A 16,413-nucleotide genomic window follows, 5' to 3' on the forward strand; every position below is an offset into this window, starting at 1 on the left:
TGGGAGGTGATCAGGTCTTGAAAGTGGAGCTCTTCTAAATGGGATTAGAGCCTTTATAAAAGATGCCTGATAGAGCTTGTTAGTCCCTTACACCATGGGAAGATGCAGCAAGAAAGCTCCATTCATGAAGAATGAGGCTCTTACCAGACACTGAATCTCTTGGTGTTTGTTTGGTTTTTTTTAGACAGAGTCTTGCTCTGTCACCCAGGCTGGAGTGCAGTGGCGTGATCTCAGCTCACTGCAACCTCCGCCTCCCGAGTTCCAGCAATTCTCTGCCTCATCCTCCTGAATAGCTGATTATAGGCACCTGCCACCATGCCCGGCTAATTTTTTTTATTTTTAGAAGAGACGGGGTTTCATGATCTTGGCCAGGCTGGTCTTGAACTCCTGACCTTGTGGTCCACCCACCTCGACCTCCCAAAGTGCTGGGATTACAGGCATGAGCCACCACACCTGGCCAGTTTTTTCTTTTTTTTTAAACTTTTTATTCTCATTACCGTTAGATCACATCTGATGGTGTTTTGATCTTGGACTTCTTAGCCTCTAGAACTGTGAGTAATACATTTCTGTCATTTATAAATCACCCAGTCTAAGGTATTTTGTGATAGCAGCCCGAACAGACTATGACAGAGTGTCACTTTTGAGACTGAGTGATGAGAGACACTGTGGCTTATTCTGTCTTGCTCTCGTGAATCACCTGGTCTGTTGGACACCGGCCCTACGTCATGAAGACACTCAAGCAGCCCTATAGAAAGGTCTTCATGGTGAGAAACTGAAGCCTCCTCCCAATAGCCAGCATCCACTTACTAGCTGTGTGAATGATCCAAGTCAAAGGAGCCTCCCTTAGTCCCACTGAAGCCTTCAGGTGACTGCAGCCCTGGTAGGTTTCTTGACCGCAACATCATAACGCCCTGAGCCAGAACCACCCAACTATGCTGCTCCTGAATTCCTGGCATGCAGAAACGGAGATAATATTTATCACTGTTTAAGTTACTAAGCGAATACGTTTTAAACTCTTAAGGTTTGAGGAATTTTTTAATCCAGCAATAAGTAACTAATAAAGATGGGTAGAAAGGAGGAATGAAGAGTAAAGAACCTTCATTCATTGCTCATATATGTTCATTTGCTAGGCACTTGCTACCGGCACCTTAGGCTAGCGGGTAGAACAAGTGCTAGGTTCACTGCTGCTTTTGCACACTGCTGACAACCAAACAGGGCTGTCGCACGGAATGACAAGAAAAAAGGATATGTCCTCTTTCCTCCTCTTCCTCCTTTTTGCTTTTAGGGGAAGGCTAGGATGACATTGAGAACTCACACAAATTTTGACTCCTCAGTGTCCCCTGGGAAAACATGCATTGGCCTTTGTGCACTTGCTACGAGGCTGTGTATCCTTGAGAGCAGGAGTTTGATCTTATTTATTTCTATCCCCGTTTCCTAGCAAGTGAACATATATGAACAATAAATGTCAAGGGAGAGGGCAAGTTTCCCTCCCTCTTTCTCCTGAATTCTGAAGCGATTCCATTCTTAGAACGGTTTCTTATTGCAACCATTCCATTCACAGTCCATCAACGAAGTCTTGAGAGTATCATGCATGCCATGAGCCATTTTCACTATTAAATAACTTGCATCGCTCTGTTAAGTTCCTGGCTTTTAGGACACCCCCGCTTTCAGGACCGTTTGACCCCTTCTATCCCATTTTCTCTATGCAATGTTTCTTTAACTGTTGTTCAAGATCCCAGGATGCTTGATCCGGGAAAGCACAGAGGTCTGCTGCCAACATACCAACATACCTCTCTGTCAAGTTGTCCAAAATCACAATAGAAAGAGCCCTGGACTAGAGCTAGGAGACCTAGTGGGGCTGCTCTGTTACGGATTAGCTTCTATGTCCTTGGACAAGTTGCTTCCCTTTTCTGGACCTCCGTTCCTTGTCCTCGATAGGTTCTAAAGTCGGTGGGTCCTTACAATAAGTTAGTATTCTAAAGTGCAATCCAAAATTCAACCAGTGGTCAGCATACCTGTGAGTAGCTTTAAGGTTACAATACGAGGTTCCTCGGCCTTCCCTTTAGTGGCCAATGGATACGGCCTCAGAGGCCGTCAGGCTTACTGGGAAGAGCCTTCCGGTTTTGAAAGACAGGATCTCCGGGTTTCCAGTTCTGTCACTCACTCGGAGTAACTTTGGGCAAATTCTCTCCGGACCTCCGAATAGGGGGGGTCCTTGTCACCCAGAGGAGGTTCGAAGACCTGGGCAGTGACTTGGAGAGCTTCCCGATATTCCCCTTCTATAACCCGGGTGGCTCAGCCCGGGAGCGGGATCCCAGCCGGCCCGTGGTTCCGCTCGCAGGTGCGCTCGAAACTGAAACCTGCAGCGCTGGCCGAGGGCGGCTCAGCTTCGGAGGGCGCGACTCCAGGTGAGTTCTTAAAGGGACCGTCAGAGTTTGGGTAACACCTGCGATGCTGACCGGGCTGGGACGCAGGCTTGGGGGAATGAATGAATGAATGAATGAATGAATGAACGAACGAACGAACGAACGAACAAACCTCTCTCCCCACCCTTAAGTATACCATACTTGGAATTTATCACTTAGGCTTAAAAATCTTGTAGTATAACCCTCAAACTCTTGCCAAATTAACCCGTGTCTCTATTTTACATGTCCGTCTTTAACGAACCCCCTCCCGCCAAGCCTATTACTAAGGGACGAATAGTAACTTAACAACCAGCCTGGAGCGGAAGGCAATGCAGAGTTGGCACCCCTCCCCGAACTCCTCCCTCTCCCTCTCCCAGGCCCCGCCCTCCCCGCCCCCTGGGAGGTGCAGTTGGCTCCTCCTTAAGGCGGCTTTTCCCCGGTGGGGATCTGCCCCTGGGGTCGCCAGGCGCTCTCTCCGCAGCGGAGTTGGAAACGGCACGTGTTGAATGAGGTTAAGGGGTGTCTCGGAATGTGCGCCTTGGATCTGGTGTAGGCGAGGTCACGCCTCTCTTCAGACAGCCCGAGCCTTCCCGGCCTGGCGCGTTTAGCTCGGAACTGCGGGACACGCCGGTGGGCTAGGGCAAGGTAAAGGCGGGCTCCTCCAGGGCCACCCCGGGCCACCTGTGGAGTCCGTGTGTTAACTCCTTTGTTCTCAGAGCCACTTCAGCGGCCGCCCTTTTAAGCGAGGAGGTTCCCTTAGGATGCTCCCCGGGTCCCCCTTCCGTTCCCCAGCCCTCTCCCGACCCACCTCCCCCTTCCAACCTGAAGGTAGCAGCGCGGGGAGCCCGGGGCTCGGCGCGAGCCGCCTCCTCACTTCCCATTGGCTGAGAGCGCCGGGAAGGCGGTCACGTGGGAGCGCGGCAGGCCAGCTCGGGGGCCGCCATCTTGGCGGAAAGTTTAGGGGGAGAGCGGTTGGGGACGCGGAAGGAGGCGAGGTTCCGGGGGTGGGGCGGACAGGCGGCAACTGGGCGAGCGGGCCGGTGGGCCGCGGCGAGCGGGGAGGCGGCGCGACCTAGAAGGAGGAAGAGGCCGCGGGGGTGCGGCGGCCCGAGGGAGCTCCTCCCCCGTCCCTTCACCCCCTCCGCTCGGCTCCTCGGGCCCCGGGCGGGGCGGGGGTACGTGGAGCGGGGCCGGGCCGGGGAGCTGCTCAGAGTCTGGCCGGAGCGCACCCCAGTTCCGAGCGCACGCCGCTCGCGGGAACTTTGTGGCGGCGCCGCAGGTGTGGGGCCCCGCGGAGGTGTGCATGCGGGGCGCGAGGGCGTCGCGGAGAGCGGCCGCTGCCCTGTCCGGCCCCCGCTGGAGCAGCCCGGAGGCAGCGAGCAAGGAGAAAGGCAAGCGAGAGGAGGGGGCCCGGACAGGGCGGGCGGCCAGTCCCGCCGGTCCCCTCTCAGCGCTCTGCGGCCGCTGCTGGCTCAGGGGCCAAGGGTCGGAGCGCTTCACCCGCCCGTCCCCAGTAGCAGGTGGGGAGCGTGGATACTTGTGCGGGGAAGAGGCGGCCTCAGGACTAGGCTCTTTGGGGAGGGGGGCGCTTTCGAGGAGAGTTCGAAAACGGACTTCTGTCTGTTCTTAATTTGGAGGGTACCCACTCCAAGGAGAAGCTTTCCACATTGACAGACAACTGCGTTTTCAGACTCTTTCTTTGACTTGGTAAAACTTTGGAACGTGGGGTTTTCAAATAGGGCTGCGAGGGTTTTCTATTCCGATAGGGGGAAATGCTAGTTTAACATAATTCTATCCTTTTCCTTTCTATTGTGTGTTTTTAAAGGTGTGTGCCGTCTTGCTGATTCTGGAGAAAAATGCCGGTCCGGAAGCAAGGTGAGAGTTTATTCCGTAACTCTGTTGCTATCGCTTGCTTTTCCATGTGTCCGTGTTTTGATTGCTGTTTTAGAATAGTTTGTGTAACTGATGAGACAGCATGGTCCTGGCTTTATTGGTTAGGGAATGTAAGTCTCACATCATTTCAGAAGATGGAAACACGAAAACGTTTGTTAAACTTTCTTAACGTTTCTCTAGTGATTAGGAGAGGCAATTAACCCCCCAAAGATGTCCTTGAAACTCTGAATTGGTGTTTTAGTATTTCACTTCATCATTCTTACTATTCTGTGAGCAACTGGGGGATACTAAGAATTTGTATTTTGAAATGTTAAAAATTTGGATTTTAATGACAAATTGTAGATTATCTGCTTTTGCATATCAGGTAATCTGAAACTGTTGCTAATACTTTGATCTTTTACTTTGGCAAACTAGCAGTACATATTTATTCCAAACTGCTCACTCTCCTCCGTTTTCTAATGTGATATATGTTTAAATTTTTCTTGTCTTTAATTTTTTTTTTTTTATTTTTTGGTCATTCTAAGGAATATGTGTACATGAACATAGTGACATTAGTTGACCTGAAGGATTTGGGGAACTGTTTAGGTGTCATGCAGAATTATTTGCATTAGTGTGTGATACTTTTTTTGTAAATAGAGTTTTAATCAGGCTCTGCTTTTTCTTCTCAGATACCCAGAGAGCATTGCACCTTTTGGAAGAATACCGTTCAAAACTAAGCCAAACTGAAGACAGACAGCTCAGAAGTTCCATAGAACGGGTTATTAACATATTTCAGAGCAACCTCTTTCAGGCTTTAATAGGTGGGAATTAAAACTTTGTAACTATTATGCCAGCTAGGCTTTATGCTCCTCTTGATTCAGTTATTTTAAACTTAAGAAAATGATGTACTTAATTCTCTGTGAGGCATTCGGTAACTTGAACATCTTCAGTGCGTGTGTGTTTTTCATAGGCCAGTATCCTTTCCTAACATACCTAGTAACCAGAAAACTTTCAGTATTATTTCAGTGGCTTTTGAGAACATTGCTTCACATCTTCATAGCATTAACTGTTAAAAGATGTTGCAAAAATGTTTCAGGACCTAAAAGGTATGAGTGAGTTCCTGTTAGCTTGCTTCTGTATTTGACTTGTGTGTCTCTGAAGTCATTGAAAGTGTGTGAAGGATTCTGCTGTGTGTGAGAACATTCAGTCCCTTAATATAGACTTCTGTTTAAACTTGGCATTCATGGAATCAGAATTTTAGACCTGGAAAATGATCTTAGAGGTGATCTTGTCTAATAACCGTATTTTACAGGCAAGAAAATGGAAAGTTTTATTCTTAATTGTAACTTAATTTGAAGTGGTGCATTGTTTGAAAGGAGAATTGGGCAAATAATCAAGAGTCCTGAGTTCTTTTGCCACTAATTGAGTGATATTATAAAAGTCATATCATCTTTTCTACGCCACCATATTAGCTGTAGAATGTAGCTGGTGAAATGGCAAAATGGGTTTAAAGCCTTTTTTAAGTGGATAAATCATTTTTAAAAGCATCATCTAATACTTTGTGTGTAATCTCCCATGTATAAAACAAGGTGACTTGTCTGGCTCTTTTGTCCAGGTACCTCAAAAAGCTTGCAAACTACTGAACTAGAAAGTTTGTCTCTTCCAGTTCTAAGAATGAAGTTTTTTTTTGTTTTGTTTTGAGTTATCAACTATATAGCATTTTAACGTAAGAAGACATATACTTAATTGTATTACATTTATTTTTTCAGTAACTTCCAGGCATATATGGCCTTACATCTGTCTGTTGATAGAGTAATTGTTTTTTTTGTTTGTTTGTTTTGTTTTGTTTTTTGAGGCGGAGTCTCGCTCTGTCGCCCAGACTGGAGTGCAGTGGCCAGATCTCAGCTCACTGCAAGCTCCACCTCCCGGGTTTACGCCATTCTCCTGCCTCAGCCTCCCGAGTAGCTGGGACTACAGGCGCCTGCCACCTCGCCCGGCTAGTTTTTTTTTTTTTGTATTTTAATAGAGACGGGGTTTCACCGTGTTAGCCAGGATGGTCTCGATCTCCTGACCTCGTGATCCGCCCGTCTCGGCCTCCCAAAGTGCTGGGATTACAGGCTTGAGCCACCGCGCCCGGCCGATAGAGTAATTGTTGATGTGATTTGAAGACTACCTTCAAGTCAGTGTGTCCTGTCAAATATATTATTGGTAAATGGATGCTCTCTACTGTTTTAGAGTGAAAGATTTTCGTAAAGACCACTTTATGCACCTGAACAATTTTTAAAAATTTAACATTTTAGTAGACTTTTAAAAACATAAGAATACAGAGCACAGTGTAATGAACTGCCTTTTAACTGTTACCTAGCTCCCGAAATTATTAACATTTTGCCATTTTTGTCTACATTGATGGACATTTTTTACACGTTTGAATTTCTGAGGTTCAAGGTCGAAATGGGTGATCAAATTGGATTCCTCTGGAAAAACAGCAAAAAGCATTTTTTAGTTGTTTGTTTTCTAAATCAACACTGAACCTAGTAATTCGGTGCAGTTACTGTTGCGGAAAACATACATGTTTTATATCCAGTATATATATATATATAGAGAGAGAGAGAGAGAGAGAGAGAGAGAGATGGATAGATAGATAGACTGCAGACTTTTCTTTGTGTGAAGGCAGCAACTTAAGAAAATTAAATCGTTAGTGAAATAACAGAATCTACGTTTATATTTCTGTCTAGATTGGGGATGGGTTTGCTATATTGGGACATTTTTGACCTATTCTGCCTTGCCTGTTTTGAATGTGTGTATTCTTATGATAGAGTTTTTTTTTTTTTGAGATGAGTCTTGCTCTGTCGCCCAGGCAGTAGTGCAGTGGCGCAATCTCTGTTCTCTGCAAGCTCCACCTCCTGGGTTCATGCCATTCTCCTGCCTCAGCCTCCCGAGTAGCTGGGACCATAGGTGCCCACCACCACGTCTGGCTAATTTTTTTTTTTTTTTTTTTTTTGTATTTTTAGTAGAGGTGGGGTTTCACTGTGTTAGCCAGGATGGTCTCGATCTGACCTTGTGATCCACCTGCCTCGGCCTCCCAAAGTGCTGGGATTATAGGCGTGAGCCACCGCATCTAGCCTAAAATTAGCTTTCTAATTATTAAGTTTATATTTGTGAATCTTCTGCATAATTTCATTGGTTGTGAATTTACTTTGACATTAAGATTTACTCATATTTAATCTTTTATAGGATGTGGTACTGTATCAGATTTTGGTGTAAGAAAAGTAATATATTTTAGGAGGTTTGAAATAGATACATTTAATAGAGGTTCTGTGTGTTTCCGTTCTATAATTCATTGTTGATACTACTGAATTATAAATGCATTCTCTTGTGTTTCCTGAATAGCTTTTAATACTTAGTCTGAAAATGTTTAGTCTGATAAGATTTTCTTTGTATTTTGCAACTCTACTATTGTTTTGAAACAGTGTCATAAATGTACTGTAAGTTTGTAAATTGCCCTAAGCTAAGCCAGTGCATCGTGTCCATAATGTTTGCAGAAAAATCCTACTCAGAAGACAGAGTGCCACTTACTGAAAGGTTTTTTCTCTCAGTAAGTGGCACTCTGTCTTCTGAGTTGGTACCTGTGGACCATTGGGTTAAAGGAGAACAGGGGTCTTGACACCCTGAGCTGTTTGAAAGTCATTTAGTGCTTAGATTTTTGACTTCCTTGGTTTGAAAGTCACTTGATTAGGCCGTAGTGAGTTATCTAGTTACCTGTTTGGGGTGCCGAGTGTCTTTGAATTTGCAATCTGCATTGATCATTTATTGATTGATTCTTTGAACTGGTAGTTTATATTGACTTTTCATTCATTTTAAAAAGTTTTTGGTGTTTCCCCCTGTAGTTCATATATAGATTAGGTTCATGTACTTTTGGATTATTCAGAGGGACAAGCATGTACATACTGTATTATATTTGTTCTAAAATACCAATTTTTTAATATTTCAATATCTGGTATGTGTCATTTTTAATTGACAGTGTTTTTGTGTTCTGACACATGAAATAGTGCATTTTATAATTGATACTCGCAATTTAAATATAGAAATCATTGTTCTAGTGTTGATAGATTCTTGGTAGTATATTTGAAGGATGGCTTAAAGATTTAAAAATTATTGAAAACAGAGAAGTTTTTATTAACTTTTGAGTTTCAGCTGATATATTGTTTCTTTAGAGCTGAATATTGAAAGTTATATCTTAACAAAAGTCCATGAACTGCACATTTGTTTAAAATGTACTCCCAAAACATACCTGCTGATTATTTTTGTATAAAGGAAGATAAAGTCTGCTTAATTTCATTCCGTGATTTAGGTGAGAACAATTTGAAAACTTGCTTTTGTATTCCAATTTTTTGTACTTAAGTTTGAAAATTTTGTGAGTAGCAGGGTATGGTTTGATTATAATCAGAACCCAGGTGTTCAGGTCCCTAGTGGTTTCATTTCATTCATGATTCGAAGGTGTCTGGGATCTGAGGGACACTGGTAGTCCCTAGAGACTTCATACCAGTCTAAACCCCTGCAGTTATTTCTTACGGGATCAGAGAACTCATCTGCTTTCCATGTGCATGAGAAAAATCAGTGTCCAAGATTAGGCTGGCTTTAGAGACTTGAGTAAGTTGCGTCATGTGATATGCATATTTTGTCTGCAATAAATAAGCTTATATTAACGCAGTGTTTTATTTCTGCAGATACTTCAAAATGAAAGTGGATTACGTAATAATACTGTCCATTTATGAGTTTTTTAGTTACCAGTTCATTTGTTGCTACTCTATTAAACTCTAATAGTTTCATTAGCCCTTATAAAAGGACCTTGCCCTATCTTTATTTGTGGATACTAGGTTTCAAAATATGACCCCTTTACCATCGTAACCATCTTTAAATGTACAGTTCAGGAGCATGAAATGTATTCATATTGTTGTGAAACAAGTCTTCAGAACTTTTTCGTCTTGCAAAACTGAAATCCTATACCGATTAAACAACTGCTCCCCTTTCCTCTCACTTCCTAGCCCCTTGTGGTCACTGTGCTACTTTCTGTTTCAGTGAATTTGATCATGTTAGAAACCTCATAGAAGTATTTGTCTTTTTGCGACTGGCTTATTTCACTTAGTGTAGAGTCGGCAAGGTTCATTCATGTTGCAGCTGTTGACAGGATTTTCTTCCTTTTTGAGGCTGAATAATATTCCGTTGTGTGTATATACCGCATTTTATCCAGCCATCCATTGATGGACAGTTGGGTTACTTCCTCCTCCTGGCTATTGTAAATAATGCTGTTAGGAATATGAGTGTGCAATTATTTCTTCAAGACCCTGCTTTCAGTTCTTTTGGATATTTGCCCAGAAGTAGGATTGTGGGATCAAATGGCAGTTATATTTTTAATTTTTTGAGGACCCGCCATAATGTTTTCCATAGTGATTGTACCATTTTACAGTCTCACCAACAGTACACAGGTTTCCAGTTTCTCTACATCCTTGCCAATGCTTCATTTCTTTCCTTTTTTTGATAATAGCCATCCTAATAAGTGTGAGTATGTGACTCCTCTTCAAGTGTATGTAAAACATAATAGCTAACATTTATTGAGCACTTTCTGTGTGCTAATAGAAGTATATCATTTAGTCATTGTAATCCTATGAGGTGTACATTCACCTGTTTGAGATATTTGTACTGTTTTATAGATTGGAAAACTGAAGCACTGAGAAATGACCAATCTTGCCCTTGGACCCTCAGATAGTAAATTGTGGAGCCAGAAATTGAAACTCAGCTAATCTGAATCCGTAGATACTTCTCACCGTCAACCATTAGGATCTTCTTTATCTTTGTTTTTCAGAACCAAGCATTTTAATCTGATAAAGAATACTAAATGACAAGCATGATCTTTAGGGTTAGTAGTCTTTAAATGATTGTCACTCAGAAGGAAAATATTTATAATGGTGAAATGATGTTGATGATGGGGTTCACACATTTTGAAAGAAGTGTGTTTAGTAATGAGGGTTTGAAGTCTTCCAGCAATAGTGGTAAAATGTCAATATTTCTTAGATTTCTTTTGCTTTGTTTTGGTCCCACTGTTACATTTTAGTCTCTTGCTAACTGTGTGTGTGTGTGTGTGCGCGCGCAACTTTGCAGACTAGATTTGAGTGAGGAAAACAAGATATGGATCACATCGTTGGCTAAAACTATGAAATTGAAGGAGAATTTTATTAACTTTTCACTTGGTTTTATTTTAATTAGATTGAGTTATTTCTTTGCTGATAGTTTGCTTACTATTATTCTGAAGCAGTGTTTTGATTATGTTGAATCTGGTTGAATTCTCTTTAGAACCTTGGAATCAGAGTTGTAAAAGCATCTAAATATTTCTTCTAAGCCGTTTCCTCTCTGTAGGGTCATATTTTTCCTCAGTACAGAATTCACACTTGGACCAGATACTATTGTTAATTGTCGTGTCTCTTTACTCTGCTTAGGGCACATTTTCACAGCTTTTCTTTGTCTTTTGTGAGACTGACTTTTTTTTTTTTTTTTTTTGGAGACAGGGTCTTGCTCTGCCACCCAGGCTGGAGTGCAGTGGTGGCTCTCTGCAACCTCTGCTTCCCAGGCTCAAGCCGTCCTCCTGCCTCAGCCTCTTGAGTAGCTGGGACTGCAGATGTGAGCCACCACGCCTGGCTGTTTTTTTGTAGAGACGCGTGTTGCCCAGGCTGGTCTTGAACTCCTGAGCTCAAAGCAATCTGCCTGCCTCAGCCTCCCAAAGTTCTGGGATTACAGGCGTGAGCCACTGCGCCCAGCTGAGATGGATGATTTTGAAAAACGCAGTTCCTTCCACTCTTATTTTTTTAATATAATTTTCTCATTTTGGTTGGTCTGATGTTTGCTTGTGATTAGATTCAGGTTATATACCTGGCTTAGGATTCTGCACATCCAGAGCTATACAGAATCATCTGCTCTTCATTGATGATACTGATTTTGATTACCTAGTTGGGTGTTGTCTGAATTCTCTATCCTATATGATTGTTTTTTACCCCTTGTGGCTTATAGGCAATTTGCGAGGGAGACACTTTAACACCATGTGCATATCCTACTCCTTAGCGAAATTTCCACCCATATTTAGCATCCATTGATGATTCTTATGTGCACCAGTTTATAATATGGTTGTTGAAAAATAAGATTTCTAACAGTAACACTCCTTTAGGTTTACCAGTTAACACTTTGCATTTTATTCTAATCAAGGGCCTTCCTTCTTCATGTGTATCTTTCATGAACTTGCAGATACCTGTTTTTTTCAATGGCTTATCATTTATTACCATCCTTAATGATATTTGTGCTCTGAGTGATCCAGTGGGGGCCCTTTCAAGCTTGCGTCCTTGTGGCATGCCCTCATCGTTTTTTGGAGCACTTCCTTAATTTTTGGCATAACAAGATGTTCCAGGTTTATCTTGTACCTTTCCTGCCCCAGCCCTGGAATCAGCCATTTCTCTGAGAAGCTCTGATTCCTTTTAGTACACACCTTGTTTTACGGAATATACTTGTGAGTACTGTATGATTGTTAGTCTAATAGTATCTAAAGTGTTGAAATAATTTATTTTTGCCTACTAGCTTGATATCTTTCCTTTTTTTAGTGTGTGAAACAATAACACAAACTTTTAAATTTTATAGGATATTCTTTCTTCTGAGGATCAAAATGACTTTTAAATGAACATTGGTTTAGAAGAAAGTATATGTGCTTGGCCGGGCGCGGTGGCTCAAGCCTGTAATCCCAGCACTTTGGGAGGCCGAGATGGGTGGATCACGAGGTGAAACCCCGTCTCAACTAAAAAAAAACAAAAAAAAACAAAAAAAAGAAAGTATTTGTGCTTGAGTAGATTTGACGATTGTAGCAATTCCACTAGTTATTAAAACTGAAAGGGGGCTGGGTGCAGTGGCTCAGGTTTGTAATCCCAGCACTTTGGGAGCCTGAGGCAGGCAGATCACCTGAGGTCAGGAGTTCGAGAACAGCCTGGCCAACATGGTGAAACCCTGTCTCTACTAAAAATACAAAAATTAGCCAGACATGGTGGGACGTGCCTGTAGTCCCAGCTACTCGGGAGGCTGAGACAGGAGAATGGCGTGAACCCGGGAGGCGGAGCTTGCAGTGAGCCAAGATCGCACCACTGCACTCCAGCCCGGGCGACAGAGCGAGACTCTGTCTCAAAAAAAAAACAAAAAACAAAAAACAACCAGAAACACACACACACACACAACTGAAAAGGGAGTTAAGTTTGTCTCTATTTTGTGAAGTTTGTTTTTTAAAAGGACTAATGCTTTCAAAATAATGAGAAGAAGTATAAGTTATTCTGTCTAAATGTTGTTTACAGTTATTATGTCCCCTTCCCTTTAAAAAAAATCCAAAATTATACAAGTTGGTGAATAAGGAACTGAGTGTGGTGAATCTAAGTATTATATAACTGCTACTTACAGCTTTGGAATAGCGTGAATAATTAGTGGTAATGTATTAAGTTCTTATAATTCTAGCTGTTTGCAAAGTCATTTGATCTTTAAAAAATCCTGGGCCATTATAAATAAATTTATCATTTATTTTAGAGTTTTGTCATGACTTTTACTGTTTCTAAAGAATAAAATATTTGATTTACTGCTGTAACATATTCAGACTGGAGGATATCCGAAAGCCCTTCTGGTTCTTTGATTTTAATTTCCTCCTTTTTTGGCTTTGGCTAGAAGGGCAATTAAAACCACTTGAGGGATTTACATTCCCAGCTTAAATATTGGTGGTGAACAGTAATAACTCATATCTGTAGAATTCACATTAATGATATTAGCTGCCGTCTGTTAGGAGCCTATTCGGTGCTATAGTGGTAAGCATTTTATATATATTATACTCAATCCTTGAAACAGTTCACAGTGGTAAGAGGCAAGTTACCAGAGGTTGAGTAGTTTGCCTGAACTTGTAGCTGGTTGGTGATGGAGTTGGGATTTGAACCAAGCACTGACTTTAAAGTGTAAAAAGCATTATGCTGTGCCCTGCAGGTTCTGATATGATTGTGATGTAATGAAATAATATTCACTGTTTAAGTACATTATATGATGGGAATTAATTTATGAATCAAGTAAAAATTGTGCTTTTGAGTTATGTTAAAGCATTGCATAATTTAGTTAGAAAATATAAATACTTATGAATTTTTATTTTCCTTCTTCTAGATATTCAAGAATTTTATGAAGTGACCTTACTGGATAATCCAAAATGTATAGATCGTTCTAAGCTGTCTGAACCAATTCAGCCTGTGAATACTTGGGAAATTTCCAGCCTCCCAAGCTCTACTGTGACTTCAGAAACACTGCCCAGCAGCCTTAGCCCTAGTGTGGAGGTAAGATGAAAATTTGTTCTGAAGCTGTTTTTTAGTGATCAATTTATTTGTACTACTATGTTTCTTCATTTTATTAAAATAATATTTCATACAAGTAGATTTTTTTGTGGAAGTATTATTTATAATAAAGAGAATGAGGTTGAAATATTTTGAAAAGCAAAGCTCAGATTCTCTGTTGCCCCTGTTTTAAAATGTTATGAATGTTTGAGGTCTGAAATACTTGATTTAGACTATTAAAAAGTTCTTTGCATGGTAGACCTCAACAAGGCTTCATCTGTGTGGTAATTAAAATGGAAATGGTACTTTGAAAAATGGTACTTTGAAGAGATGGTTTTGCTCTGGTATTCTTTCCTAGAAACAGGACATAGTTTTGTGGTCTGGGCTGCTAAGTTGTACCCATTTATCTCAAGGAATCTCTGTTTATTGGCTTGAAGGATGGCATTCAAACTCACTACAGACTGAAGAGTAAACCTGAGCATCAGCCTTGATTTCTGCATTTTCTGCAGTTAAAGCTATTTCTTTGAGTATTCATAGTCTTAGTAACATTTGTTTTTGTGTGTTTTACTGTTGCCCAGTTGGGTATGGTATAGTGGAGGTATGAAGCATTTTGTAATGAAGATTCTGCCCAGGAAGCATCAGTCATTTGAAAGTGGTTATCTGTCTGAATTTGAATCTAGTCCTTTCTAGTTAGTGTAAGATAGTGGCAGTGCCTGGAAAATGCAGTGTTTCTGTTTGTTGAGTAATCAGTCAGGGAAAAGTGGTGGTAGGCCGCAGCCAGATAGCTAGCACTTTGGTAAAGAAGTTAGATGGTTTCTCAGTTTTAAGTAACATAGAACTATAGAATGTTAGAGCAGGAAGGGTCAGAGCACATCTGACCCCTTGTCTTCATTTTAAAGATGAGGAAACTGAGATCCAGAATAAAACGACTTAACCCACTTTATTTAGCTAGTTTGGGCAATTCTACCTTTGATTTCAGGCCTCTTAACACCCACCTCACAGTTCTCTTTGTTAATCCTAGACCTTGTGTGTTTCTCTTTGATTAGAGAGTATAATGTTTATTGTGATACCCTTATTTTCTTTATGCTTTTTTTCCCATTGCTTTTTCCAGGATAATGTCCATTTCCATGGGTTAATACATCACTTACTTTTATAATAGTTCATTTCTGAGGTCTGTTGCAAATAGATTTTTAAATCAGTCTTCAATCAGTTATTGCTATGGTTTGAATGTGTCCCCTCCAAAATTCAGGTGTTGCCAGTGTGAAAATAATGAGAGGTGGGCCTGTAGGAGGTGATTAGGCCGTGAGGACTCCTCCATCTTTCATGGGATTAAGGCCCTTATAAAAGAGGCTCCACAGCCTGGGCACAGTGGCTCATGCCTATAATCCCAGCACTTTGGGAGGCCGAGGTGGGTGGATTGCTTGAGGTCAGGAGTTTGAGATCAGCCTGGCCAACGTGGTGAAACCCCGTGTCATGTCTAAAATACAAAAATTAGCTGAGCATGGTGTCATGCGCCTGTAATCCCAGCTACCAGGGAGGCTGAGGCAGGAGAATTGCTTGAACCCAGGAGGTGGAGGTTGCAGTGAGCTGAGATCGTACCACTGCACTCCAGCCTGGGCGACAGAGCAAGACTCCCTGTCAAAAAAAAAAAAAGAACCTCCACAGAAAGTTTAGCATTTTAGCTTACCTTTTTGCTTTCTGCCATGTTGAGATGCAACAAGAAGGCCCTTACCAGATCAAATGCCTGGATCTTGGACTTCCCAGCCTCCAGAATTGTGAGAAATTATTTTTTGTTTTTCATAAATTACCCAGTCTCAGGTATGCAGCTGTAGCAACACAAAATGGACTAAGACAGTTATTTCACATTTATTGTCTTAGTTCTCGGTTAGAAAATTGCTTATGTAAAAAACATGTTAAACTTTAAGAGAATTGACTTATTTAATTGTTTACTAGTGTTTTTTATTGTTTGATTTACGATACCTTTGATTATAAAGCCCAGAATTCTTATACTCGATTTACTTATTTTTATAGGAGATTGTTTAAGTAATGGCTGAATCAGTGTAACCATTGACAGTAAATATTTGACATTATTGGTGGGAATGTAAATTACTACAGCTATTATGGAAAACAGTATGCAGGTTTCTCAAAAAAACTAAAAATAGAACTGCCCACCAGCAATCCCAACAGTGGGTATCTGTCCAGAAGAAAGGATATCAGAATAGCAAAGGGATACCTGCACCCCCATGTTTATTGCAGCACTATTTACAGTGGCTGAGATATGGAATCAATCTAAATATCCATCAACAGATGAATGGATAAAGTGTGATACACACATATGTATATGTACACACACATAAACACACACACAGTGGACTACTATTCAGCCATAAAAAGAATGAAATCCTGTCATTTTCAGCAACATGGATGGAACTGGAGGTCATTATGTGAAATTAAGTAAGCCAGGCACAGAAAGATAAATATCACGTGTTCTCGTGTGGGAGCTAAAAATGTTGGTCTCATGGAGGTAAAGAGTAGAATGATAGTTACCAGAGACTGGGAAGGGTGGGAGAGGGAAAAGATGAAGAGAGGATGGTTAATGAGTTCAAAAATAGTTAGAGGGAATACATTCTGCTGTTCAGTAGCACAGTAGGGTGACCATAGTTAACAATTTATTGTGTATTTCAAAATGGTTTAGAAGATTTGAAATGTCCCCAACACAGAGAAATGATAAATGTTTGAGACAATGAATATTC

At 41.5% G+C, this 16,413-nt stretch overlaps 1 protein-coding gene across 11 annotated transcripts in view; it reads left to right on the top strand.

Moving 5' to 3' along the window:
• Positions 1-2,837: 2,837 nt before the first annotated feature.
• DLG1 (discs large MAGUK scaffold protein 1) overlaps positions 2,838-16,413 on the top strand; it is a 270,543-nt gene continuing 256,967 nt past the window's right edge. For 9 of the 11 annotated variants that reach the window (XR_001885869.1, XR_001885870.1, XM_017873494.1 and 6 more), the window contains exons 1-4: positions 3,353-3,796; positions 4,231-4,280; positions 4,967-5,098; positions 13,497-13,663. Coding sequence is in view for 9 of the 11 variants with exons in the window: in XM_017873494.1 (XP_017728983.1) it covers positions 4,262-4,280; positions 4,967-5,098; positions 13,497-13,663 (318 nt within the window). In the remaining 2 variants the exon portion in view is untranslated. Of the gene's footprint in view, positions 3,051-3,352; positions 3,926-4,230; positions 4,281-4,966; positions 5,099-13,496; positions 13,664-16,413 lie in introns of those variants that run through there. The other 2 variants (XM_017873496.1, XM_017873495.1) reach the window with 2 other exon arrangements.

Source organism: Rhinopithecus bieti, unplaced genomic scaffold (genome assembly GCF_001698545.2).
Source record: "Rhinopithecus bieti isolate Rb0 unplaced genomic scaffold, ASM169854v2 scaffold_5626, whole genome shotgun sequence".
Lineage (NCBI taxonomy): Eukaryota > Metazoa > Chordata > Mammalia > Primates > Cercopithecidae > Rhinopithecus > Rhinopithecus bieti.